The sequence below is a fragment of the Pseudorca crassidens genome, chromosome 3 (assembly GCF_039906515.1).
Source record: "Pseudorca crassidens isolate mPseCra1 chromosome 3, mPseCra1.hap1, whole genome shotgun sequence".
Lineage (NCBI taxonomy): Eukaryota > Metazoa > Chordata > Mammalia > Artiodactyla > Delphinidae > Pseudorca > Pseudorca crassidens.
Window position 1 is genome coordinate 689,673 of NC_090298.1, and position 25,980 is coordinate 715,652.

At 54.9% G+C, this 25,980-nt stretch overlaps 1 protein-coding gene and 1 long non-coding RNA gene across 5 annotated transcripts; both read left to right on the plus strand.

Annotated features, from left to right (window-relative positions):
- Positions 1-3,197: 3,197 nt before the first annotated feature.
- On the plus strand, positions 3,198-19,209 carry PDCD6 (programmed cell death 6). 4 transcript variants are annotated; one of them, XM_067730286.1, is made up of 6 exons: positions 3,200-3,373; positions 4,287-4,348; positions 10,932-10,976; positions 11,856-12,008; positions 15,619-15,728; positions 18,640-19,209. In XM_067730286.1, the coding sequence occupies exons 1-6, from the start codon at positions 3,279-3,281 to the stop codon at positions 18,736-18,738; spliced, it is 564 nt and encodes a 187-aa protein (XP_067586387.1). In that variant the 5' UTR covers positions 3,200-3,278; the 3' UTR covers positions 18,739-19,209. The 4 variants fall into 4 exon arrangements, with proteins under 4 accessions (XP_067586389.1, XP_067586387.1, XP_067586386.1 ...); XM_067730285.1 differs by having other exon boundaries at positions 3,201-3,373; positions 11,856-12,014; XM_067730288.1 differs by lacking the exon at positions 11,856-12,008 and having other exon boundaries at positions 3,198-3,373.
- Positions 19,210-20,675: 1,466 nt separating this feature from the next.
- On the plus strand, positions 20,676-23,017 carry LOC137221090 (uncharacterized). Its single transcript, XR_010941864.1, has 2 exons — positions 20,676-21,457; positions 21,580-23,017. It is a non-coding gene; the product is annotated as an uncharacterized lncRNA (long non-coding RNA).
- The last annotated feature ends 2,963 nt before the right edge of the window (positions 23,018-25,980 follow it).

Genomic DNA, 25,980 nt, shown 5'->3' on the forward strand with positions numbered 1-25,980 from the left:
CAAAGCTAGCACAGGCAGCCCTGAAGCAAGGGAGGGTAACAGGAGGGCTGATCGTTGCAAAGGAAGAATGGATGGGGGTGGTTTCCTTATGTCTGTCTGCGACTTCTGAGCCAAAAACAAACCTTCAAACTATTTTCATGAACATTCTGAGACTAAGAAAACCACTGGGGAGTGGGTAGTCTGGAAATGTAAGTTCCTATGGAATTCCGCTAGGTGTGGAACCACCGGGCCACATCAAAAAAATCTTAAAAAAATAAAATAACACAAAATAGAATACTGCCCAGAGAGATGTAATTTCTAATATGTATCAAAAGAAGCAGAAAGGTAAGATATACAGTAAAATATTCAGACCTGCACTGTCCATAGCAACGGCCATAGCAACATGGCTGTTTACACTTAAGTTCATTAAAATTCCACTCCCCAGTCACCTTGATCCACTTCAGGTGCTCAGTAGCCACACTTGGATGGCTGATAAAGAGCAGTTCCTTCATTGGAAGTGCTGTGGGCCAACGCTAGTGTAGATGTTTGGTAGTTTCTCATTACACTAAACATCCTACGTTCAGTAAATTGACAGCTACTCAGTAAGAAGCCAGAGGGAAAAACAAAACCGGAAGGTCATTCGCTTTCATCTGAATTCTGGCAAGAGTATTGGTTGGAAAGGAAGGGGAGAGCAGGGCTCAGTCAGCCTGTGCCTGGAATTCCACACCAGGCTGTAAAAGGGGAAAGTGACTGAAAGAGGAAAAGTCTCCAGTCCAAATGCCAGAGTGGTCCTGATAAGAAGATAAACACGAGTAACGAGCCGGAGTGTCTTCAGAGGGGAAGCTGGTGAGGCAGGTAACACAAGATTGTGTGAGTGCACAAGCGTACAAAGGACAGAACGAGGGCACATAAGGTACTTGGTCGTCCATTCATTTAACATGTGTATTGAGGGCCTACTATGTGCCAAAGACAGATGAACAAGAGGGTGGACTGAAAAGTGTTAGGAGTGCTAGCACCCTATGTCTAGGGCCAATGTTTAGAAAAATTCTAAGGATAATAAGAGGCATTTTCCAATTAGCTCAGAGAAATTAGACCAAAGGAAAGGCTGGCCCAATATTAGGGGAGTGTTGTCTTTCAGTTCATTTCTCCTCTCCTCCACGCAGAAGCACTATATAAATGGAAAGCTTAGAACAGACCTGGTTAGGAGGGAACTGAATCCCAAGATAGGCGAGGAGATAGTGGCAAAAGCACATCAATACTTTAAATGACTGGGTCAGCAGCACCAGGGGCAGGAAACGGTCTGCCTTTTTCTCTTGTAAGAAGGCGGTCGCCACTGTTGCTGTACATCTTTGTAAGGTGGTGTCAGGACTCCAGGTAACACCTCCCCCACCCCCCCGCGCCCAGAATAGATGGCAACTGTCTGTGGCCAGGACTGCAGGCTAAGCCCTGCCCTAGAGCACAGCACAGGTGCCATGGCCCATGTGTGCACTCCCATTAGCCTCTCAGAGTCTCAGTTTCTCACGCATCAGGGCTGAGGTGACTGAGGCTGCCTAGTTGCGAAAGCACCAGGCCAGTCTCTGATGAATCCTAGACTCATTTGTACATATATAGGGGTATACATTAGGGGGGATGATTTTTTTTTTTGTTTCAATCTTCGTTTCCTAAATTAATCTCCCTTTTAAGAGTCAGCCTTGCCACCGGTGAGATGATGCAGGAAAAGTACAGACAGACCTGGGCTACAATCTCTTCTTGCCTCTTTGACCTTAGACCAGCATAGTTTTCTCATCAGTAAAATGTGGACCTTGATACCTTGCCACGAGGTGCTGGTGTGAGGATTACACATAGTAATATTTAAACACTAGGGTAGATTCAGTAAATGCTTCTTCCCTTGAATGAATCATTTCCTACCCCTGGAACTAAACGGAAAGCAGAACGGAGCACTCCTGGGCCCCACAGATGGTGTTGGCTGCGGCAATCGAGGCTGGACTCCATCAAGGGTTGGTGGAACCCGTGACACTGTCAGGAGAGGGAAGCCGAGGCCAGCTGGAGTCGCTGAGAAGTTTCTTGCTGAAGTTTCCCTGTACACTCTGTACTGGAAAACTTATAAATTGGGTTGCAAAATCATAGTTACTAATTTTGTAGCTTTCTAGAGAACAAAAAAAGAGGCAGAGATGGGAGATAGGAAAAAATGGGTTTCAGAAACTAGAGATCAAAAAGCTGTGGAAAACTGTAGAAAGGATTAGTCAACGAGTGATGTGAATGCTTTATGAGGATAAAACTAGAAAACACTTGAATTCATTAAGTCATGAAAAAAGCCACATTGTTGAGGTTTGTAGAATAATAATCTGTGTGTCAAGTCAGAGTATCTTAATCTCTTTGAAGAGTTTTAAAGAACTCTCCAGCATATGCTTTGGTGGTTAGAAGAGAAAAGGGACTGAGGACAATACAACTGGAGAATAACAGCAGGTCAGATACAGAGCCAAAGCGCTGAATAATGGATTCGTGTCCAAGGAAGGAAATGTCAGGCGCTTCCTTGGTGCTCGGCCCTTCCACAAACCAAGTAGGGGAGGAGGATGAAACGAGTCCGTATGATTGGATCAGGAGCTCAAAATCCTGAGAGGCTGGAAGGCGGCGGGAGCGCCCTGAATGAAGCTGGGCTTCCCTGCGCGGGGTGCGCTGCGGCTCAGTCGGTGTCCAGACAGAGGCGGTGGCGTCAACTGGCCGAGAGGGACACGCTAGCCGCCCACCATGGCCAGCAGGGGCTATTTGGGCTTGGCCACGCACCTGCAGGCCGAGCCGGGAAGCGGCGGGCGCTGTCAGATGTCGGAGGGGGGGCTTCATGTGCTCCTGGGAAGCGGGGCGCAGGGACGCTGAGATGCGCGAGCGGGGGCGGGCGATAAGTCCAGAAAAACAAGAATGTCGGGCGCGTTCTTCCCCTCCATCACAGTCCTTCCACGACCTTCTTGGTGCAAGAATGGACCATGCTCGAGGGAACCGCCTCCGCCCTTCAGGTCCACTCTGCGCTGCAGGGAGCGGCTCCCAACGCGCGTCCGCGACCCTAGGGGTACCCTGGCCTAGGCCACCTGCTGCGCGATGCCCACGGGACCCAGACACGCTGGCCGGATGCACGGGCGTCGCCTGGCAACAGGGCCGCGACTGGATTGGCTGCGCTCGCTCTCGTGACCGCCCCGGAAGTGGCGTGTTCCGGGCCCCCGCCCCGGTCTAGGCGTAGGCGGAAGTGGAGCCGCCCGGAGCCGTCCGTGTTCCAGGAGCGCTTCAGCCCAGTCGCGCCTCGGCCCATGGCCGCCTACCCGTACCGCCCGGGCCCCGGGGCTGGCCCTTCCGCGGGCGCCGCGCTGCCGGACCAGAGCTTCCTGTGGAACGTCTTCCAGAGGTGCGGCCGGCCGCGCAAGCGCTTGCGGGCCTCCACTGCGTTCTTCTTGGTCTCAGCCCCGGGCCTTCCCCCGCCCCGTGACCCCGGTCTCCAGTCCGGCCTCCTTCCTGGTGCCCCCAGGCCCCTGTCCCTTGCTCCGTCCCCCCACTCTCCATCCTTGGCGTCCAGTCCGGCCCCCTTCCTAGATCCCCTCGGCCTCTCCCACGCCGGCCCCTGCTCCGTCCCCCCCCCACCCTTGGCCTTCTCTCCGCCCCCCGCCTTGTCTCCCGCAGTCCCCAGGCCCCTCCCAAGGTGCAGAGCAGCCAGCCGGGGGTCGCAGCCCGCTCGCCCTGGGGCTCGGCTTCCATCCCTCTCCCCTCACAGCCGGTGCCCGGAGTTGCTCCGGGGCGGAGGGTCTCCCAGGGATGCTTGTTTAGGGGAGCAGAAACGCAGACTCTTCCCCGGCTGCTGAAATGCCAGCAACCGGGAAAGAAGCCGGGCCGCGGCTGTTGGGCAGGTGACCATCACCGCAGTGCCTTCCGTCCCTGGTCGTCCTTCCAGCGAACGAATGACCCAAAGTGGAGTGACTCATGATTAGGGAACGATTTAGTTATCTGAGAGAATCTTTTCCTGCTTGTGAAAAGGAGAAAACCTGGTGCAGGTGGAATTCAGCCAGGCCGAGGGAGGGAGACCTGAGAAAGTGGAGAAGCAGCTTGGGTTTCGGCAGGGAGCGTGCCTGGACCGCGAAGGAGGCGCGCTTCCTTTTTCCCCAGCGGGTCATGGGACTGAGAGGTCCAGCAGCCGAAGGGAAGGGCCCAGGGAAGGAAGGGCCAGAGTTAATTTAGGGTTGACTGCAGAGTCAAACCTTTGCTTTTGCCCTCGTTTGCTTTTCCTGCGCTTTGAATCGCTAGCTTAACTGACCTTAATTTTGTAGGGTTGACAAAGACAGGAGCGGTGTGATATCGGACAACGAGCTCCAACAAGCGCTATCCAATGGTGAGTGGCACCTGGCCGTCTGGACTTGTAAACCGCAAGGCTGACCACCCGTAGTGAATCACTTTCTTCTTAAGTTATTTCCCGAATCACCAAGACTTAGTTATCATCTCTGGCCCGTGGTGGAGGAGCTTCTGGCTTGTTTTGTCGGGTGGTTTCCTGGTGGTTGTGTCGGTGCCGCTCTGAGTCCTTGCCGAGCGGGTGGGGCAACTGCATGGACACGGGGAAAGCCTGAGAAATGGAGGCTGGGGTGTCGGCTTCAGGAGCGCAGGGAGCCCGGCTTTGTAGGGCAGACATCCTTCAGGTTTGTCGAGGGCTGTTGAATTTCACAGGTGACTGCGTCTTGTGACTCCTCTGGAGAGGGGCATCAAGACCCCAGAGACGCCGATAGGGAAGCGACTAAGGATACTGGAGGCTCTGACAGCCGGATCGCGGGGAGGTGGGCTTCTCAGTGGGGGATGCTAGTCATTCAGACATGGGTTAGAGGGGGTTACAGCTCTTGGCGCTGGTGCTGGGAGCTCCCCGTGGAGTCGCCTTGTTGCTGGCTTCAGCATGATTGATCCGTGGAGGTACTACTGAAGACCTCGATTCCATAAATACCTGGCTGTGTGGCCCTTTTTTAAGCCCTCAGATGCCACTGTCTTTTCTGATTCTTACGTTTGTGGTGCCGTCCAGAGGTGTGGCATTTAAGCCAGAAGGGGGTTGACTTTAAGAGGTAATGAAGGTGTTGAAAGGCTCACCTTGCCTAGTGGGAGCAGCTGGTGGTGTGGCAGGCGGACGCTGCCTCACAGCCCTGCGCGTGGCGCACACCACGGATGTTCCCTTTGTTACTGCTGGTGGATTGGTATTTACAGGTGAACACAGGTAATATTTTCCCTAGGGGGAGTCAGTACTGCTTCCAGTTGAGCTGGTTGTTAAAGCAGATGGTTCTGTGCCCTTGAATCAGGAGCCTGCTGGAGAGAGAATTTTTTTTTTTTTTTTTGCGGTACGCGGGCCTCTCACTGCTGTGGCCTCTCCCATCGCGGAGCACAGTCTCCAGACACGCAGGCTCCGCGGCCATGGCTCACGGGCCCAGCCGCTCCGCGGCATGTGGGATCCTCCCGGACCGGGGCACGAACCCGTGTCCCCTGCACCGGCAGGCGGACTCCCAACCACTGCGCCACCAGGGAAGCCCTGGAGAGAGAATTTTAACAGAATTGCCCACAGGATGTTCAGCCCTCCATTCCTAAGATGCTTTGAAATCGGTACCTGGTTTAAGCCCACCGAAAAGTGTGTATCAGGACCGTCTCACAGCGGCCCTGTAGAGTCACTTTTCTTGATTTGCCCTGAGGGATTCCCTCAGCTTCTGTTGGGGCGATGTAAGAACTTGCCCCGTGAAGCGGGTAGTAGCCTAGCCCTGAGCGGGACGGGCGTGGCAGCCCCCCTTCCCCCCACGTGGCCGCCTCACTCCTCCCTGGGGGTGTGGTGCCTCTTGTGTGGAGCAACTGTGATGGCTGTTCTGTCTTGTCTTGTCTGTCTTAACCTGAATCTTGTAACCAGTCACATTTTCTCTTCAAATTAGCTGCTAAAAATTTTAAATTAAATTTCTGGCTCGCCAGTCCCATGAGCTTAGAATTTGAAGAGGTGAATTTTACTGATAGTCTGAGACCCCTAACTTTCGTATGCTTTTCTCCTCCCATCCAGCATGACCAGAGTCTGCTTTCTCTTGCTGTGCCGTGAATATCTTGTACGTTCCCTTCGGCCCTTTCTGCAGGAAGGCAGGTTATGAATGGGTACAGATCTCTCGTCCTTCCACAGCCTCAGAGCGCGCGGTGAGCCCTCAGGCTGAGAGCGGGACCAGAATCCAGGTGTGCGCCTGCACCGCTAGGCGCTCGCCCCACCCCTGTGCTGTCCCACCTGTGTCTTCCCGTTGGCGCCCCCGGACGCACAGGTGCCCCGTGGCTCCCACCGCTTGCCGGGCTCTGCTCCTCCCACCCAGGACACCTGCCTTTCCTCGAGGCACCCGCGGCACCTTCCTTTCCTGGATGCTGCCCTTTTCCTCCTCCTGGCTCCTCTGGAGTCGTTTTGCAGCAGTCTCTGGCTACCGGGCATCAGCTTTTGGAGGAAGCTGGTCGAGCTGGCCTCTTGTTTGCAGTCGTGTCGTGTCACCTCTGTCACCAAGGATGGACACAAGTCAGTTTTCTTCACTGTCCTCGAATTCCCATAGCTGATACGATTGGAGTTATTTTTGACTTTTGATTTCTCCCCCAGGATTGGGCTTCTTTTTTCATATTAGGACTAGAATATTAAGCTATTTCAGGAAATCAGTTTAATTAGCTTGTTACTGGTGGAAAAACTGGAGGTTCAAAGTAGCATGGTTTCTCTCTGCAGTGAGATCTGTGCCTCTGACGCGCTCTGTTAAAATCCAGCTGAAACCGCCCTGAAGAAGTACTCGTGGGTCCTGTACACTGAGTCCTTTATGCAGCTTGTCTCCCCGGAGCGCGTCTGAGAATGACTGCTCGGTTAAGAGGTGTGAATAGAGACAGGACTGTCTTGCCTGCCATTTGAAATGACATGTCGCAAACTGTCTTCAGTTAGGTGCTTTTTTTTTTTAATCTTTACTTCAGCATTGTTCCTTGGAATTACAGGAAATTAATTTTGCTCAAGCCTCTTTTTTTGTGCTTTTGTAGGTTTACGTTGACATAACATATTGATGTATTTTGAGGAGGCGTTTTTCAGCTGGACTTTAAATAGTAATAAGTCATATATTCTTTTAGAGGTATTTTTAGCAAAATAGATTTCATCTCTTCTGGGGATCCCATATTGACTAGCAGTGAGAGAGATCAGACCACATAAGCCGACAGTTCCCTGCTGACTGCCCATCAGGTCACCTCAGTGTCACTCCGTCATAGGCCCAGCCTATGAGGCAGCGGAGGGTCTGGCCTTTACCTTCTTCACCCTGCACCTGCTGTGCTCAGAGCCTGCACGTCCCCGAGGAGGGCCTGCCTGCGTGGCTGCTGGCCGCCTCCTGGAACTTGCTGCCCCTCTGCCTGGGCGGCTCATGCTTGCACTGCAGCTGCGGCGGGCACGTGCTCCCTCGCTGCCTGGAGCTTCCCTGGTTGACAACACGTGCGAGGTGTGGTCTCAGCTTTCGGTGGAGGATTAGGGGCGTCCTGTGCACTCTCCGGGAAGCGGGTGCCTGGTCCCCCCAGATTTTTCCCCGTGCCTTTTCCCTCTGCTGATTTTACTCTATGTCTCTTGCTGTAATAAACTGACTGAGTTTTGTGAGTCCTAGCGAGTCATCAAGCCTGGGGGTGGTCTTGGAGGCCCCCAACACAGCCTGTTGTATCTGCTCGTCCCAGAAACCTGTGCAGCAGTGTTTCAGGTGGAAGCAGAGGAAGACAGGGTTGACTTTATTCCACGACCTTGGCCTTGGGCAGATCACACTCTGGGACAACTGGAGGCTTAGCCCCTCCGCCTCGGGCCCAGCCCATGTCCACCAGGTCCCACATCGCCTGGTACAGAACCGGAGACATCACTCATCTATCAGAACTGAGTGTACAGAGTTTCACTGTGAGACACTTAGGTTGTTTCTGATTTTCTTCGATGTAGATACTGTAGTGATTTCATAGAACAAGTTTCTAGAAGTGGCGTTTATCAGCTCGAAGGCTGTAGGTGTTGTTATGGCTATCGATGGTGTTCAGATGGCCTTTTGAAAGGCCGTATTTCCAGTCGTGGCTCTTTGAGGCCGTAGTTGAGGGAGACTGGTGGGATACAGAGTTCGTGACCCTGAAGAGGCACCAGTGTCCTGGCCGATTCCATGCGAGCCCGTAGAACTGCTCTCACCCCTTCCTACTTGGCTCCGCTTGCGGGAAGAAATTCCCAGAAGGGCTGGGAGTCCCAGATCTGATGCAGTAAAGTGGAAGGAGATCGCCAGTGGTGCTGTAAAAAAAAGTCTGGTTTTTTCCCCCAAAGATTCCAGATGAACAGGTATTTCAGTGTGCGTTTGCTGGATGCCATGACGACTTAGCCCGTTATCTCTCACTGAAGTCCAAGTTTGTGGTAACAGGTTGCAATTTCAAGAAACAAAACTCTCTGGAGAGCAAAAAAACAGAATATACTATCACAGAGCAGAGTGGGGTTTTTTCTCCTTTGAGAAGGGATCAGATATAAATTCTTTAAATCATCTGTGTGCTTGACGGTTACAGGGGAAAATGCTAAGTGTCCTGATGTTGACCCACCCCTCAACAGAGCTGCGACGCACTCGTACCCAAATTATGGGTGAAAAAAGTTATGTGTACTCAGTTTACATGGAAAATACTGTGTATGTTTCTGTTTTCTTTGGTCTTTTCAGATGAAATTGAGGCAAGACTTACAGGAACAGGGACCGTATATTGTACTTCTAAGTAAAAGTCTGACAGGAAATCTTTTGCAAGCTGCTGGTTGTGACATTCCTAGACATGTTGTTTACTGGGAGTGTTTGCAGTTGGGGCTGGCCTGGAAAATCCGGGTGAGGGTCACTGGCACTGAAGGGAATCGCGCTGCTCGGTGTACCCTGTATGTCCAGCAGGCTCTGTTAGACGTGCTTGTCCACATTGCAGTGCATTTTCTTACAGAAAACTGCAGATTTTCAGGCCGACGCTCCAGTGTGTTTAACACTTAGTATAACTGGAATACTAAATGTTGCCCTCACTAGGGGCTGTGAAGCTTTGATGTTTAGTCTGAGAACCAGGCCACAGGGCTTGGCATGAGCTAAACAGTCAATTAACTGTTGGCTATTGTGATTATCCCTTGGTTTCCCTGGAGAGTCAGGCCCCGTTTGGGTAACAAGGGCGGGCCAGGGGAGGCACCAGGAGCCTGCCTCCACCTCCCAAGCTGGACAGCCTGCGGGTCTCCTCTCCACCCCTGACTCAGCCAGGGGTGACCTGCCACTCTGCTGAGCCTCACGGCCCTTCAGCTCGGCTGCCGGTTCCTCTGGTCCACACCTCCCTCTGCCTGGCCCTCACCGCGAAAAGTGCCTGTGTTTGCATCATCATCTGACTATCTTACTCGTGTCACTTCTGTGGAAAACGCGTTCGGCCGTGGCCTGCGTGGCCAGGGGCGCAGCCCCGCTCACAGCCGGGATGGGCAGTGGGCGCAGGCCGCTCAGCGGGGCGATCATTGAGGGCTGTCAGGTCACAGCCTGCGTCCGAGGCGGAGGCAAGGCGGGAAGGAGTCCAGCGGCTGCGTTTGGTTTCTCGGGCTCCTGGTCCTGGTGGGTTATCTCCTGTGGAAACACCAGCTAGGGCAGCTAGAAAGTCAGGAACGGTGAAGAAGCGACACCCTTCTGTGCACATGGAGTCCCCCTCTCTCTCTTGGCTTCTCTGTAGCACAGTTTCTTTGTACACTGGTTTCCAACGATGCTGACCTTCTCTGGTACCTTTATATACATCCTCCTGCCTGCCCTCCCCCAAACGCCTGTAAAGTCTGCAGAGATGCGCACCAGTGCCCAGGGGTCCCCGCTGCGGGCCAGGCTCAGGGCGCCGCTGGAGCAGATGCAGTGACCGAGGGGCCTGGGTGCGGGGCGCTCAGGAGGGCTCCTCTGAGGAAGCCTTGTATAAACGGAGGCGTAAGGAGAGGCAGGGGTTGAGGTGAAGGTGTGCGTGTGTTTGGGGGGCCATGCTGGGCGTCGGGAGAAGCGCGTGTGGGCCAGGTCGGGGACGTGCTCGGAGCCCAGTGGTCGCGGCCAGGCAGGAAGGGTGCTGCCTCGTGTGTGGCCAGGGGATGGGACTCTGCCACCCAGAGCTGAAACCGTCTGTAGAGAGGGAAGAATGGGGGGATGGGGAGAGACGCTGCTCTCCCGCCCCATAAAAATGTTTTTACGTTGTTTTTAGTGAGTGTAAAAATTGGTAAAGGTGCAAATCACTCTGAAAACAGATCCTTGGGCATAAGGGTACCTGGTGAGCAGTCCATCATCACAGTGGGTAAATGGTTCTCAATCGTCAAATCCATCGGTGTCAGCAGGCTCCTTTATGATAGATATTCGGTAACATCCCCTTTACTGCTCTGCAGTGAATTGTGGAACAGTGTGTCCTGCCTTTTCACAGTTTCAGAGAAAATAGTATGCTGCCCAGACTGTCATTTTAGGAGAAAAATGTAAAGCATGGTTTCACGGTGTGCTTTCCAGCAGGGTCGCTGCACGACCTGTGCAGCTGCCCCGGTCCTGGGAGCGGTGGTGCCCTTGGGGTGGGACTTTCTGAAGTGGTAGCTGGTGACATTCTTAGCACAGCTTAGTGCCATCTTCTCAGCTTACTTGGTGCTGTGGCCCTGGGAAGTTCAGTGAGTATTAAAATAGCATCTCTTGGTTATAAAGTGAACAAGAGTGAGCTTCCAGGTGCAGGTCTTCCTGAGCAGCTTTGAATGTCTGGCTGGACCTGAGCGATTCCCCGGGCAGTGTGGATAGGACCTGACAGACCCATTGTCCTGGGGGTGGCGTCCCCTGCGGAGAACGAACCGTGGCTCTAGGGTCTTCATGTTGAAAGCTAATTACTTATTTTCTCTGGCTTCTGGGGTTACAACTGGGGATTCAGAGTTTCTTCTCTTTCTTAATTTCTGCTCTTTGTTTCAGGCACCTGGACTCCGTTTAATCCAGTGACTGTCCGGTCAATCATATGTAAGTAGGGGCAACACCATCCTGCCTGTGCTTCTGAGCTGATTTCTCTTCCGGAACTGCCACCCGCCCTCGCCCTTCACTGAGTCTTGACTTTGAGTTGACTGTCCAACCCGTCCTTCCTTTCTCAGTCTAATGATCTCACATACTTACGTTTCACACGCAGTCACGTCTTGCATGCCTGTTGACTAGAGGACGCGTGCGAGTTCTCATGTGAAATGTCTCTGAAGTGGAATGTGCTTGTGACCAAACCCAGAACACTCAGATGGCCTGAAAAGGGGCCAAGCGGTGTATTACTTTCTCTGTAGCAGTGTTTCACACTGAGTTTTTATCCGTTGTGCCTGCAGTTGTATGTAAGTGTAGTTAGAAGCTCGTTCTTACTTGGACCTGGAGTCGGGCTGATTGTTTTCTCAGTGAAAGGCAGGCCTTACTAAAATAATCTAAGGCCAATAGTCCTGTTCTCATCCGAGTAGAGGCCTCCCTCGCCCGAGGACTCTTCTGAGCCCCCACTCGGGACTCGGGTCCGCTGGGGGACAGGGGGAGGCTCCAGGAATGGGACCCGGAGCTGGGAGGGTAGGGGTGGGCCCCTCGACGGCTCTGCACTGCGGCTCCAGTTCCTTCCTGAGCGCGGGTGCGCCCTGCCGCCGTCATGCTTTTGAGGAACCTCCTTCAGTGTAAAGCGTTTATTGTGGCTCCACCAGGGTGTTTGGCTCGCACGCCTCGTGCCCACCTAGCACGATTTAGGGCTGTGGCTGGGTCACCGCCAGCACCTGGGGACCCGCTGGCCGAACACCAGGCTGGGTCCCGGAGAAGCCAGGCCCGCCGGGGGTGTGGGCGCGCCTCTGCTCTAGGTTCTTGCTGATTCACGCCCTTCCGTCTCAGCCATGTTTGACAGAGAGAACAAGGCCGGCGTGAACTTCAGCGAGTTCACCGGCGTCTGGAAGTACATCACGGACTGGCAGAACGTCTTCCGCACCTACGACAGGGACAACTCGGGCATGATCGACAAGAACGAGCTCAAGCAAGCCCTCTCAGGTTTTGGTAAAACACTTGTCTTGACTGCGTAGCTCTTTCATTTTGGAGCCAGGGCCATAAAGTTTATCTTGTTACTTCGTTTAGCTCACTGATTTTGAAAGCAGTCTGTGAAATCTTTGTTTACGTCACACGGTTTTCTATCTTCCTGTTACTTACATCGTGAAGGCTGATACTTGACTTGGAGGCTCCTATGCGGCTTCCATCCAAAATGAGATAAGGGCTATGCAGTAGTTTGTCCTTTGTGAAGTGGAGTGATGTCACAGGCACATTGAGAATGTGGCTTCTGAAACAATTTAAAGTGAACGAGTCAGAAGAAAACAGTGTAGGGCTATTTATATTTCCTGACGTGAAAATACACAGAAAGAAGGTACAATGCCCACAGGGGACGAGCCCGTGAGTTGCGCGGAGCGTAGGCCTGAGTGTGGAAGCTCCCATTCTCAAGTGCATGTCAGCACGCGTGCCACACGCGTGCCAGCCTGAGTGTGTGCCGTGCTGTGAGCAGTGTTCACGTGGTGCCTTCCAGAGCACGCCAGCGGGCCTTCTGGTCCAGCGCCCACGTGGGCCTGAGGGGAACTTGGGGTTTGTCATTTATGGAGGGAGGACTGTGGTCGTTACACCAGCATTCTGGCTTGTTTGACATTCACTGGGCCCTCTGTTCGCAGGGCCCTTCTGGTAGATTACAATGTGCTTTATTCCGACTGGTTCAGCGTTTAATAATATGAAGTACATTTTTGTTCTTGTGGCTGTTAAGGTGCTTCTGCCCTCCCCTCTCTTTCTCTGGGCGTGCGCTTTATGGCTGTCCTCTCGGTTTCTCTTTGTTGCTTTAGAGGCTCTGGGACCCCACAGGAAGTTTGTGTTGTGAGCCTGCCACGCGTGGGTCAGGCTTTGGGCAGGACATTGACCTCAGGTTCTCTGAATTGAAACTTGGCACGCAGCTGACCTTGCTGTGCCTCAGGTGGGGGGCTGGGAGGGAGGTGGCCCCCGCAGAGCAGTCCTGGGCAGGAGGGAGCCGGAGGCCTGGCCGGCTGGAACCTGTGACTTAGCTTCCAGACTGGTGACCTCAGGTGTCCCCGAACACAGTGTTTCTAACCTCGTCAGGCCCCGGAGCCCTCTTTTGACTTAGTGCCGGTGACCCTCGCGTCCTGGGAGCTCACGTTGGAAACGCTGAGGTTGACAAGCCCCGGTCAGACCTGGGGCGTTTGTGGCCGTGGTAGGTCCGCGGTGGTCCCTCAAGGTCACGAGCCGACAGGCCCCGTCGAGCTGGGCACAGCCGAGATCCTTCCTGACTTCCAGCTTTTCCTGGAAAAAGTAAATATCCGGTTGCAGCATTTCTTCAGTTATTGCAAAAAGTTCCTGCCTGTGATGGGTCCGCCGTTTCCTAGGGTCTTCTCTGGAGCCTTTTCTTCCACACAAGGAGCATTGCCATCCTTTCGCAGGTTACTTGTCAGTAACTGTTAGGAAATGTGCCCCCGGAGTGAAATCGCCTGTTTTGGTTTCCCTCCTGAGAACAAGCGCCTGTCAGCCCAGCTGGGGGCTGTGCTGCAGCCCAGCAGATGCGTGAGGGAGTCGGGGGTGCGGGGGGAGGCCAAGCCCTAAGGTGTCCTCTGATCTCTGCTAGTGCCACACAGGGTCTCAGGCTGCCCTGGCGGGGCTGTGACTGAGCAGCGCACCCGTTCATCATTTAGGCTCTAATTCCTAGTATGTGCTACATGCCAGGCTCAGAGACCTGGAAATAAGAAGGTGCATAAGGCCTGGGCCTCATACTCTGCTGGTGTGTGTGTGTGGGGGGGCTGACAGCCCCATCCCCAGCAAACGACCCCGTCCCGCACCCAGCCCCTGGCAGCTCAAGGCCAGTGTGGTTTTTATAAGGAATTTATTTCACGAGAGTGTAGTGAACCTTCACTTCCTCCTTGCTCGCTTTCAACCACTTTCCATCTTCCTGCTGCATTTGCTCTGCCCCCCTTTCATGCTGAGGAGTCCGAGCCGGCACCCTGTCACTTCATCCCTGGATCTCCAGCCTTTGGCTCCCCTGACCGCGTTAGCAGTGTGTTTACAGCCGGATCGGCTGAGTTAGGCCCCATCAGGTCTCCGGCAGCCTCCGCCCCTTTCTTGGTGCTGTTGGCTCCGTGTAGACACGGGTGGTGCCCTGATCCGGGTCTGTCCTTTGCCATGGTTACTGACTGGCGTCTGGCTTTTCTCCTGGTGCTGAGAGCAGGTGCTGGATGCCCAGTGGAGGTTGCTGGTTCTCAGGAAAGAAGGGCTTGTTCCCTCCATTGGGCATCTGTGCCCTGGAAGTGCAGCAGCGGGGCCGGGGGACACACAGTGAGGGGCCAGCAGGGTTTCCACCTGCCTCACTGACCCTAAAATGGTCTGCTGAGGGGGGTTCACGTCTTGGGTTTTGGAGGGAGGAGCGGGCCCAGAGGCCCAAGAGTCCCAGCGGCCAGTGGAGCCCTGTCTGATTCCGGAGCTCTGCTCTCCCTGCTGCTGTGTCTTTGTCACCATCTCGTGTGTCCTTTCCCAGCCTGGGCAGGAAACCATTGCACAGCGATGGCTTGGGCGGGCACTGCCCTGTCACCGTGTCCCAGGCTCACCCTCACCAGCTGGGCCTCTGTCTCTCTGGGCCACAGGCACCGGTACCGGGCGTGAGGGGGCGCCCATCCAGCACCCGCCCGTTGCTCTTTTCTAAGTTGGGGTCCTGTCTTCTACTCAGCTGCAGGGCAGGGGGCCCTGGATTTAAGTCACAGGACGCATAGAGCGCGCTGACCACTCTGGAAAGTACTGGCACGTGTTTGCATGTGTGACTCTTTCAGTAGAGTGATGAAGTGCTTGTGCAGGTAATTAACTGTGACGTTCACTCAGACAGTAGGTGTACATATCCTTGCAAAGATTCCAGCGAGACTGAAAACCAGTAAAATATGTTGGCACCTGGATCTTGTCTCCTGAATAAGTAAGGAAACCACGGTCACACAGGTGGTGAGGTTAGGAGGGAAGGAAGGGGAAGGGCTTAGAGCCGCCCCAGGGCGTCCTTGCTGGAGGCCTTCCAGGACGCCCAGCAAGCTGAAGGTGGAGTCACCTGGGTGACCCTTGGAGGGCTTCAGTGTGTGTGAGGCCGCCCTACTCCTCACGGCCTCCTGTCCTGACCTCCTGTCCTGACGTCAGTGAGCTGATTGAGGCGGGGGAGGGGCCGTCAGTCAACCTCCGCACGAGGTCTTAGCGTGCGAAGCCTCCTCCAGCAATGAGTAACCCAGGGCAGCCCAGTTATTCACAGCTTCACCATTAAGTTAATACGGTAGGAAAATTCAACAATAAGGGGCTGTTAAGGAGGCTGAGTCCACAGGGTCCAGGAGACCCCTCGAGGCGAGGGGCACGGCAACTGGTGACTGGGTTACTCCGGACCCTCCAGGAAGAGGCTGCTGGTCTCTGAGTGAGTCCCTCCTCAGAGGGACCGGCACTGCACAGTGGCCACCAGGCTCTCAGTGTGTTGCAGTGCGCTTGCAGCCGGGGATCCCTGGGGCCCACGCCCCCTGGGGCCCATGCCGTGTTCTCTGGGGAGGGAGAGGCTGGGGTCTGGGGAGGGAGCGTGGGTACTGACTCTGCTCTTCTCCTCCAGGGTACCGGCTCTCTGACCAGTTTCACGACACCCTCATTCGGAAGTTCGACAGACAAGGACGGGGGCAGATCGCCTTTGACGACTTCATCCAGGGCTGCATCGTCTTGCAGGTACTGGCTGCGCGGGGCCCGCAGGCGCCGACTGCGGGAAGGGACGGGACGGCGAAGCAGGCGAGCAGGAGTCAGACACGGAAACTGGTTCCAGAACTTAGAGAAGTTAGCGTGCTGTTTGGAGGAGTAGCTGGTCGTTCTGTTAGACGGAGGTGCAGACAGCAGGGCCCCTCCTGCCCTGGAAGCACCGGGAGCTGTCCTTCTGGAGGGGATCGATGGCCTCTTTGCATGCATACCCTGCTATTTTGGTGTGTCTTATGAGAATCGGGTAAGCTGCTGTCGTGTGCGCTGCTGGCTCCTAAGCTGGGAGCCGTGCCCTGAGCGCAGGTGGCCTGTTCGGGTGTTAGACACAGTGTCTGGCAGGGCTGGCGATCACAGTGACCACCGCCTCGCGGTTCCCTGCAGTGCTTCTGTGGATCCTCCTGCGGCCTCCCTGCCTTACCCAGGAGAGAAGTAAGTGCAGGCCTGGACAAAGCACCCAGGGGAGCCCCTCCTAGGATGGAGGGCGCGAGCGCTCGCACCCACGCTGGCTATTCCCGCACAGGCCCTGCTCCTGTTTCTAGGTGGGGAGCCAAGGCCCATAGAGTTAAGCTTTAGAAATGCAGTGAATTGGTATAAACCCTCATGTCTTGCAAAACTTTTTCTTTTTTGACAAATCTCAAAAAAAAAAAAAAGGGCTTCCCTGGTGGCGCAGTGGTTGGGAGTCCACCTGCCGATGCAGGGGACACGGGTTCGTGCCCCGGTCCGGGAAGATCCCACATGCCGCGGAACGGCTGGGCCCGTGAGCCATGGCCGCTGAGCCTGCGCGTCCGGAGCCTGTGCTCCGCAACGGGAGAGGCCGCGGCGGTAAGAGGCCCACGTACCGCAAGAGAAAAAAAAAAAAAAGCAGAGACAACAGTATAATGAACCCATGTGCCCATTATTTAGATTCAGCAGTTATCAACTCATGGCCAAGTCTACGTAAGACTCTGTGACACCCTCCCTCTTAATTCTGTCACAATTCCATTTATGGGAAGCGAATGTGTTTTCCGTAAGTATTTCAGTAGAACCTATCTCCGAAAGATACCCTTGCACTTCACATTCAAATCGAGGTTACATCTTGTTGGTTTTAGAATCCACAGAGGGGTGTGCTAGGCATGAGGTTATCAGTATAATTTGGAATTTGGGAAAGCACTCTCAGGTTTTTTCCCTGTTAAAGTGATAGTTCAGTAAGTGAAGTTTCTCTGCCTGGTCTGCTATCCCGATTTCTTTCCCGGGGAATCTGGGCCCAGCAGTCCCAGTCCCTCAGTGACTTGGAGAGCATTTAAGCCTCACGTCTCTGAAAAGTGGAGAGCCTAACCCTACCCTGTCTCTCCCTCTCGGTGTCTGGTGAGGCAGGATTACATGTTTGCAATGTTGTCGGCACACGTTAGGAACAGGTGTAGCGTGAAAGTCTCTCACTAGGATCTGCGTCTGGATTGTCGTGGGCTTAGGATTTTCATCTGAGGTTACGTCCCATAAGTGACCACCTCATCCTTGTATCTCTGCCTAAGAAAGGGTCATCACATGGCAGCATTCAGCCCCCAGAGTAGCAGCATGTGAGTCCCCTGAGGAGTTCACGTGGCGCCTCTGCTCGTCTGTGAGCGGAGCACAGGCCAGCCGGGAGGCTGCCCGCAGCTGGTCATTGCCTCTGGGCCATGCTGGAAGCCTGCTGCTGCCCTGCTCCCTCCCAGCCTTGGAGAAGGAGCCTAAACGCTGGACAGAGGTGGGGAATCGAAAAGGAAAGGCTAAGCTGCAGGCCACATGTAAAAAATCCTCAAAAGCCCTCAAAAGCGTTTTCTTTTCATCTGCCTCTTTCCAAAAAGAAAAAGGCTTTTTGAAAATTGTTTTCTACAAAGCAACGTGGAAACTTGTAGAAATCTTCGGAAAAGACAGTTAAGTGTAAAGAAAGGGAAATCGCCCATCGGTCTCCCGGTGGGAGGTTACTGCTGCTGGTGGTTTCTGTGGTTTGTGTCACGCCAGTGTTTCACACACAGGAAGCTCCTGGCTGACGCCCGTGTGGACTGTCACCTGTGTCAGCCCGTATGCTGTTGGCCGTCAGCCTGCCCAGCACAGGAGAGGGGTGGAACTGGAGAGACTGAGGTGCAGGGGACACGGCTCACGGGCCAGGCTGCAGCCTTGCTCTCGGCCCCTGGGCAGGTGGACAGGCGACCACCAAGGTCACGATGAGCCTGGGGCACTGTCTTCTGTCAGGAGGATTCTTCAGAGCCTGCCATGGTTGCCCAGCATCTGTCATTTGGAGTGGTACTTACCTAACCGTCCCTGCTCTCAGGCGGCCAGGCTTGTGAACAGACTGAGGCGGCGCCCTGGGGGTGTGGTCAGACAGGAGGTGGGCGGGCGGGCCCTGAGCGGGGAGGGCGGCTGGGCTTCAGCCAGCGTCCTGGGCTGGCACGAGGTCATCCTGCCCTTCTGGCCCTGCGCTGGGCTTCCCCTGTTGGGCGGCAGGTTCTAGAGGAGGATCCCAGTGGGGGCTGGTTTCCCTTTGTCCTGAGCGGCAAGTGGCCAGAGCAGAGGGGAGCCTTCAGGGAGGCCCCCCTGGAGGACAGCCTTCGAGTGGGAAGGGAGGACCCAGGCTCACCACCAGGGACTTGGGAGGCCAGGTTCTGGGGCCAGAGGGCTCCGCCAGGACCCAGGGCCGCGGTGTGTAGTGGAGCTGGGCTGGCGGCCCACCCGCCTACGCGCTGCTGTCCTGCATCTCCTGGGTGGACCGGCCTGGCTTTTGAGGGTGGTCGAGGGCACCTCGCCCGTGGCCCTCTGCGGGCAGAGACGTGAATGCTTCTGAAATTGGGTTCCTGAATGCCCTTTTACCAGTACAGTTGGTTCCTTCTGTTTGATAAGTATTAGATCTAAACACCTGCTGTTTTTTCCTCAGAGGTTGACAGATATATTCAGACGCTATGACACGGACCAGGACGGCTGGATTCAGGTGTCGTATGAGCAGTATCTTTCCATGGTCTTCAGCATCGTATGACACTCGTCTCCTGCGGATACTGACGGGACTTACGGAAGAAAAGACTGAAAATGCCAAATCTCTTACCTGTAATGAAATGGTACACAGATGAGCTAGATACTGTTCCTCCTTTAAATTTTGTATGATTACCATTTGGGGACCCAACTGTACATATGTGGATAAGCTGGTTAATGTTTTGCAATTGTAACAGTAGTTATATCGTTACTTAGATACATACATTTGATTTGAGGCTGTTTAATTGTGCCATGAGGTACGATACAATAATGTTACAGGTACTCAGCTTGCAAAAAACTCATCATGTGCTTTTCTAGATAGCTCCAGTTCTAGAGTGGAAATACTTGATTAGCCAATAGGAATTTTAAATAATACGGAACTTGCACAGAAGGCTGCTCACGTGCCTTACTTTTTAAAGGGGTTTATTGTATTCATTTGAATGTGCAGCATAAGCAATAAAGCACATGTGCCCTTGTCCCCATCCGTCTCAGCTCTGCTCACCTGGAGCTCCAAGGGGTCCGGCACCTTCTGGGGTGCACCCTGGCTCTGCTCGTGGAAGTCCCGAGATTCATCCATCCACTATGACAGGAGGTGGTTTGCATTTCGTGAAACTTCTTTGGAAATACAAGCCCGAATTTGATTTAGAAGGGAATGGGTTTTCCTTCACTTACTAATGATGCACCTCTGTGCCCTCTGATCGACTGTTAATTACGGTTTTTCACACATGAAAGCAGAAGGAGGGATGCAGTCAGCCCCCCACGTGGTGGGCGCACAGCCAGTCCCAGGGTGGCCCTGAGCCTGCCCCCACGGAATCGCTTCAGGCTCTTTCTGTCCCCTCACCCTTTAAGTGTGCTTCCCCAAACCAGGATTTGGGGCGGGGGCTGTGAGGACGTTGGGATTCTGGGTGGGTGGCAGTGATCTATAAATGGGTCTGGGGCATCAGAAACTGGGTATCCGTGGGGTCTGTTCTGGGGGACCTGTGCTGGTTGGGGATGGAGCCTGGGGGCTGTGGGTTTCTTATCTGTGGTGTCTGATTACAAGGAATGTCACTGACCACACGACGGGGGTCGAGGTAAAGAATCTGTGTGGCTCAGACTGGCCTTGTGAGCTCATGGAGGAGGGTCCAAGGGGGTCTCTGAGGATCTCCACGCCTTTCCATTTGGGTGCCTCTCTGTACTTCAACACACTTGTGAGGACAGCAGCCCACGATCCCAAGTTGTACTCCAGTGAGGTCAGTCCCCAAATTCCTGACTCCGTGAGGCCTGGGACCTCCAGGTGCTCAGGTAGACTCTTCCAGCTGGTGCCCCACTGCCTCGGCCCAAACCGCCGCTTGGCCTGTCTCCCTGTCCCCCATTAGATGGAGCTGTGCATAGCGGGGGCCCCTCCTCCCCCACAGGTTCCCCTTTAGATGGAGGCATGGACGGCGGGGCCCCTCCTCCCCCTGGGAGGCACTGTGCTCATCTGTCCCTTGAGCTCTGGCCTGCAGACACCCCAGGCTCAGAGTGAGGGCAGCAGGTGTCCAGCCTCCGTGGACTCTGTCCCCCTGTGACGTGGGAACCCCGCCCTCCACGTACTGGCTTTCCTGTCCACCTCTTCCCCCATCCTGCACCTGTGGCACCTTGGACTCTGGGTTCATTCCGGATTCCCAGGAAGCTGGAACCCCTCAGACTGGTCTCAGGCAACGGCAATTCATGGCTTCAGTGCGGAACCTGCCCAGTACACAGTTTAATCTCCGAGGATCACTGGGGGCCTGACAGAGCGGACCCTGAGAGGCCTGCTCTCAAATGCATGTCAGCCTTGGGCAGGGGATGGTGCATGCGTGGTTAGGTGCCTTCCTTGATTCAGGGAAGCGAGGGGAAGGGGAGATGCGGAATGTAAAGAAAGGTCTGATTGTGTGGGGTACAAATATACTCGGGTGAGAGGCACAGACGTACTCGGGTGTGTGGCACACAGGTACAGTCAGGCGTGTGGTAGAGATACACACTGCAGAGACCCTCAGTGGAGTCTGTGGCCTGAACCAGTGGACGCACGTTGAGGAGTGGGTGGGGACGTGGCTGCGATGGGCTTGAGGTCTGGGGGTTCCGTCCCGAGCCCCAAGCCCCTGCCCAGGCGGGCGTGCAGCAAGATGAGGACTCCTTTCCGCCAAGGCCGCACCTGATTGGTCTAGCGCCAGTCGGCCACACGGGGGCAGTGCTGTCCCGCCTGCAGGGATGCCTGACCCCGGTGCTTCATCTAGATCCAGAGGGGTGACCTCGAGGGCCAGCCAGCGTGGAACTTACAGAAGCAACAGAGAAACCAGAGGGAGTGGGGGTCAAGTGAGGGTGGCAACACGTCTGCAGCTTTTCCTCCAGCAGGGTGCTCTGTTCTCAGGCCGTGCCCAGCCCCCTGGGAGTCGGGGCTCGGGGATGGGGCAGGGGAAGCCGGCCTGGCCTCCGGGAGGCTGCTGCCCGTGGTGCCTGTCCGTCTGCACCCGGCGCTCCGCCCCGGCCGCCTGCTCTCGTGCTCCATCTCTCCACGTGCGCCGTGTGCTGATGAACCAGCTCCCCGTTTGACTTCTGGGGACACGAAGCATGTGCTCAAGACTCCGGAATTCTGGCCCAGGTTCAAAGTCGGTGCTTCATGAAGAGGAAATAGTCCAGGGCAGGTAGGACGGACTACCTGTGGCCACCACCCTGGTCACCACTAGTCACCTCAGCCGGCTGGGAGAGTCACCTTCCCGGTCCAGGTGAGCCTGGTCAAGGGAGGACCAGGTGGGAGGTCTGGGGCGGGGGTGGAGGCGGTCACCCCTCACCTGTGGAGGGTCGGGGGCTGCAGGCAGCGCTGATGTCAGATGCACACTCTCTGCAGTGTGGCTGAGTCAGTCCCCGTGGAGTCCCCGCTGGGTCCTCTTCCTGTCCCTGAATTCGTCTGACCACGGCCCCCAGCCCACAGGGGCCGCCCTGCTGCCCTGGAACTCGAGGACCAGAGGGGCTGGGGCACCGTGTGCCCTCCTCACCTCACACCACCTGACGGAGGTGGGCCCAGGCCAGCTCGGAGTTCACCGCGTGGCTCCATTTAAGAGCACGTGAGTGTGCGAGGATGCGTGTGACTGTTTGATCGGTGTCCAGACTAGAGGCTCCAGGAAGCCAGCCCATGACTCCAGGTCTGCCCCTGAGATTGGGAATGTACGTACCTGGTGGGAAAATGGGTAAAGGTGGAGATTCTTAACTGTTGTACATGTGTTAAAATATACGTAACATAAAATTTAACATCTTAACCAGTTTTAAGTGTACAGTTCCCTGGTATGAAGTACACTGACAGTGTTAGCAACCATCACCACCATCCATCTCTGTAACTCTTCATCCTGTAAAACTGAAACTCTGTCCCCGTAAACATCCCTCCCCCTCCCCCGGCCCCCGGCCCCACCGTCCTCCTCTGTCTCCAGGAATCTGACTCCTCTGGGTCCCTTACGTGAGTGGAATCCTACAGGATCTGTCCTTCTGTGACTGGTGTATGTCACTGAGCATAATGTCTGTCCTCAAGGTCCATCTGGAAGCCTGTGTGGGAATTGCCTTCCTTTCTAAGGCTGAATAATGTTCCGCTGTGTGAACGGACCACCGTGTGTTTACCCTTCATCTGCTGATGGACACTTGGGCTGCCTCCACCTCTTGGCTATTGTGAATATGCTGCTGTGAACTTGGGTGGACGTACATCTCCTCGAGACCCTGCTTTCAGTTCTTTCAGTTATATCCCCAGAAGTAGTGGATTATATGGTAGCTCTATGCTTAATTTTTTGAGGAACTTCCATACCGTTTTCCACAGTGGCTGCACCATTTTACATTCCCACCGACAGTGTGTGAGGAAGGATTCCTATTTTTCTACATCCTTGCCAACACTTGTTATGTTTTGACAGTAGCCATCCTAACAGGTATGAGGTGGTATCTCATTTGTGGTTTTTATTTGCATTTCCTTAATGATCAGTGATGTTGAGCGTCTCTTCATGTGTTTATTGGCCATTCCTGTGTCTTTGGAGAAATGTCTGTTCGCATCCTTTGCCCATTTTTAAATTGGTTGTTCGTCTTTAATTGTTGAGTTGTAGGATCTGTTCATATGTTTTGGATATTAATCCCGTGTCAGATACATGATTTGGAATACTTTCTCCTATGATAGGTTGCCTTTTCACTTTACTGATAGTGTCCGTTGATGCGCAAAGGTTTTAAATTTTGATGCAGTTTAATTGATCTTTTTTCCTTTCTTGCCTGTGCTTTTGGTGTTATATGCAAGAAAGCTTTGCCACATTCAGCCATGAAGCTTTTCGCCTATGTTTTCTTCTAAGAGTTTTATGTCTACTTTAGGTCTTGGTCCCTTTTGCGGTAACTTTTGTATGTGGTGGTAGGTACGGGTCCAACTTCATTCTTTTCCAAGTGGATGTCCATTTCCCCACCATTTGTTGGAAAGACTGTCCTTTCCCCATTGAACGATCTTGGCACCCTTGTCAAACATCATTGACCATATGTGTGAGGATTTATTTCTGTGCTCTCTATTCTGTTCCGTTGGCCTATACTTACCCGGTTTATAGATAAAAAAGTGAAGGCCCAGAGAGGGCCCACAATTTGGCCGAGGTCACATGGTAAGTGGTGGTTAGGCTGGGATTCGGGTGAAGGGTGCCCTGGTCCTCGCCCTGTTCATGCAGAGGTGGGGAGCTCAGGGGGCGCATCTGACCCACCCACTCTTCCCACCAGATGACACTCCACACCAGCTGCGCTGGGCCTCACCTTGTTTATATAGGTTCATGCTAGCTGCCAGCAATTCAGGGAAGTTTTAAGATGGCAAAGGTCCCACTGAAATTGCCTTCGAACAGTGCAAAGAACCAGAGAGGGGAATGCCTGCCCCAAAGACCCAGACAGGGCAAATTCCAGGGAAAAGCTGACAGTCCCCTAAGAGCCAGGGGAGGCTCAGAAGAGCAGTGGCAGCAGAAGGGGTTGAGGGGGACCCTACACAGCGGGGTGGAGGAGGGCTGAGGGACCCTGCAGAGCAAGCCCCATCCCCCCAGAGCAGGAGGTCGGAGAGACCTACCACCTGAGATGGTGCCCACAGGTACCCACTGCCCAACAAGCCCACCACTCTGTCCATTTAGGGCAGTGCCTCCCTCTTGTATGAAGCTCAGGAAAGTTCACCTGACATTAGTAAAAGGGGCAAAGCAGGGACTAGAAGGAACATCTCAGAACCCCTGTCGTCTACAGCCAGTATCTCAGAGGTGACCAAAGACAAGGCATCCATTAAAAAAGTACCAACTCTATAAAAAAGAAATAACACAGAATGGAAATAACTCAGAAATCAAAGATAGAATATCTGGAAGGGAAAAAGTTACGAACAAAAACTGTAGGGAATAAAAATTCAAAACTGAAAAGGACCTTTTCCAGAGCTAACGTTGGTGAGGTGAGGTTTGGAGGACAGGGTGCAAAGAGGACCATCGGAGCCCAGGACAAGGAGGAAGCACAGGTGAGCTGGGGTGGACCTCAGACGCAGCAGGCAAAGTGGGTTCCACCCTGCAGGTCCTCGGTGGAGCCGTGGTCAGCTGAACAGGAGACAGTTTCTGAGAAACGTTCCTCCCATGTTCCTTTAACTGGGAAGTTCCTGGAGAATGTGCTCCAGCAACACAGAGGGAGTCACCCCAGAGGAGGCTGGGGTCCTGAGTGGGCAGTGCCTGGACGGACCATGCAGGTGGGGTGGGGGACTGAGACAGACTGACTCATAGAGCCTGCGGAAGGCTCATTCCACGGGGCCACCAAAGGATGTGGAGGACAAGGCAGGTTCAAAGAAAACCAGGCGAGTGAGTCATTGTTCAGTGGGGGCCGGGGTTGTGCATGAAAGGAAATAACTGTAGTAAGTTGGCCTCCTCCCTCCCCTCCCTCTCCCCTCCCTCTCCCCTCCCTCTCCCCTCCCTCTCCCCCCTCTCCCCCCTCTCCCCTCCCTCTCCCCTCCCTCTCCCCTCCCTCTCCCCTCCCTCTCCCCTCCTTCCCCTCCCCTCCCCCTCTCCTCCCCTCCCCTCCCCCATCTCCTCCCCTCCCCTCCCCCTCCTCCCCTCCCTCCCTCCCCTCCCCTCCCCTTCCCCCTCTTTCTCCTTACCCCCTTCTGCCCCCACAATGGCTGGTTCTGGGCTGTGAGACTGTAGCAGGTTAGGGTTAGAGATGAAATTTCCTGCGTCCTCTCCCCCCAGTAAACCCAAATGTCAGCTAGCCAGGGACGGTAGGGGTGGCCTCTGCCTTAAGCTGAAGGAAATGACAGGACAGATATTCAGGGAGGAGTTCCAGTCAGAAGGAACAGCACCTGCGAAGCCCCAGGAGCAGGCAGAGGAGAGGGCAGAGCCTGGAGGGTCTTGGCTACACCCTCTTCACAAGCACGGGGTCCTGTGGATCCTGACCCTGAAGGGAGCTCAGCTTCAGCACATGGGTGCCCCCAGGCCATGCCAGGCTCCCTTTCCAGGCCACAGCTCCCAGGGCCAGCTGCTTCCCTGGAAGGAGGGCACTGTCCCTCCCCTGCTCTGTGCTGCATGAGCCGTGAATGTGCAGGCAGCTGGTTTCCCACTGGACCCTCGAGTTGGCTGAGACCCTGAGGGTCTGCTGAGGGGTGGGACCTGCCCACCACTCCTTGTTTCCTGCTGACAGGAGCCCCAGAGGAGGGGATGTCGGGAGCAGGGGGCCGTGTGGCCAGGCCGGGGTCTGCAGGGGCCTCAGGGTGACTGCTGGCACCAGGCAGGGGCGCTGGGAGGTGGAGGTGAGGGGTGGGGTCAGACCGGGTGGGGACCCTGGCTCTGCCCATCCCCTGAGGCACCTCACCTTCTCCCACTTCATCTACGACCCTTGCCAGCCGCCACAAGCAACGTCTCTGGTGTTCGGGAACAACCCCTGAATCGCGTTTATTGACTCAAATGTCCCTGTGCCAGCAGAGCTCCTGGTTCACTCTGCTTTGCCCGCGTCCCAGGCACCACCTGGCTCTAAGGCAGTCCTGGACCCCCAGCCACATCAGGGCCTTCTGGACGGGCATCCACTGGGTGGCCCCTGCCCTTTCCTGGGACCTCTGTTCTGGGGCCTCCTGGGAGTGAGCCTCTGGGGAGGCACCTGGAGCCCCCGCTGCTGGGCCCCTCTCCACCTGCAGGCGGGGACCCTGGGCCTCCCACGGACACTCCTGCAGATTCAAGGGTGCAGGTGCATGTCGGCCACCCTCACCTGGCGGCCTCGTCCTGCACCTCCCTGCCCCCACCCTGCT

What these genes read in the sequence shown, in the direction of transcription:
- PDCD6 (XM_067730285.1), top strand. Translation starts at nt 3,279, where the DNA reads ATGGCCGCCTACCCGTACCGCCCGGGCCCCGGGGCTGGCCCTTCCGCG. An exon ending in CTGTGGAACGTCTTCCAGAG is followed by an intron (nt 3,374 to 4,286) that starts GTGCGGCCGGCC and finishes TTAATTTTGTAG; the next exon opens with GGTTGACAAAGACAGGAGCG. An exon ending in CCAACAAGCGCTATCCAATG is followed by an intron (nt 4,349 to 10,931) that starts GTGAGTGGCACC and finishes TCTTTGTTTCAG; the next exon opens with GCACCTGGACTCCGTTTAAT.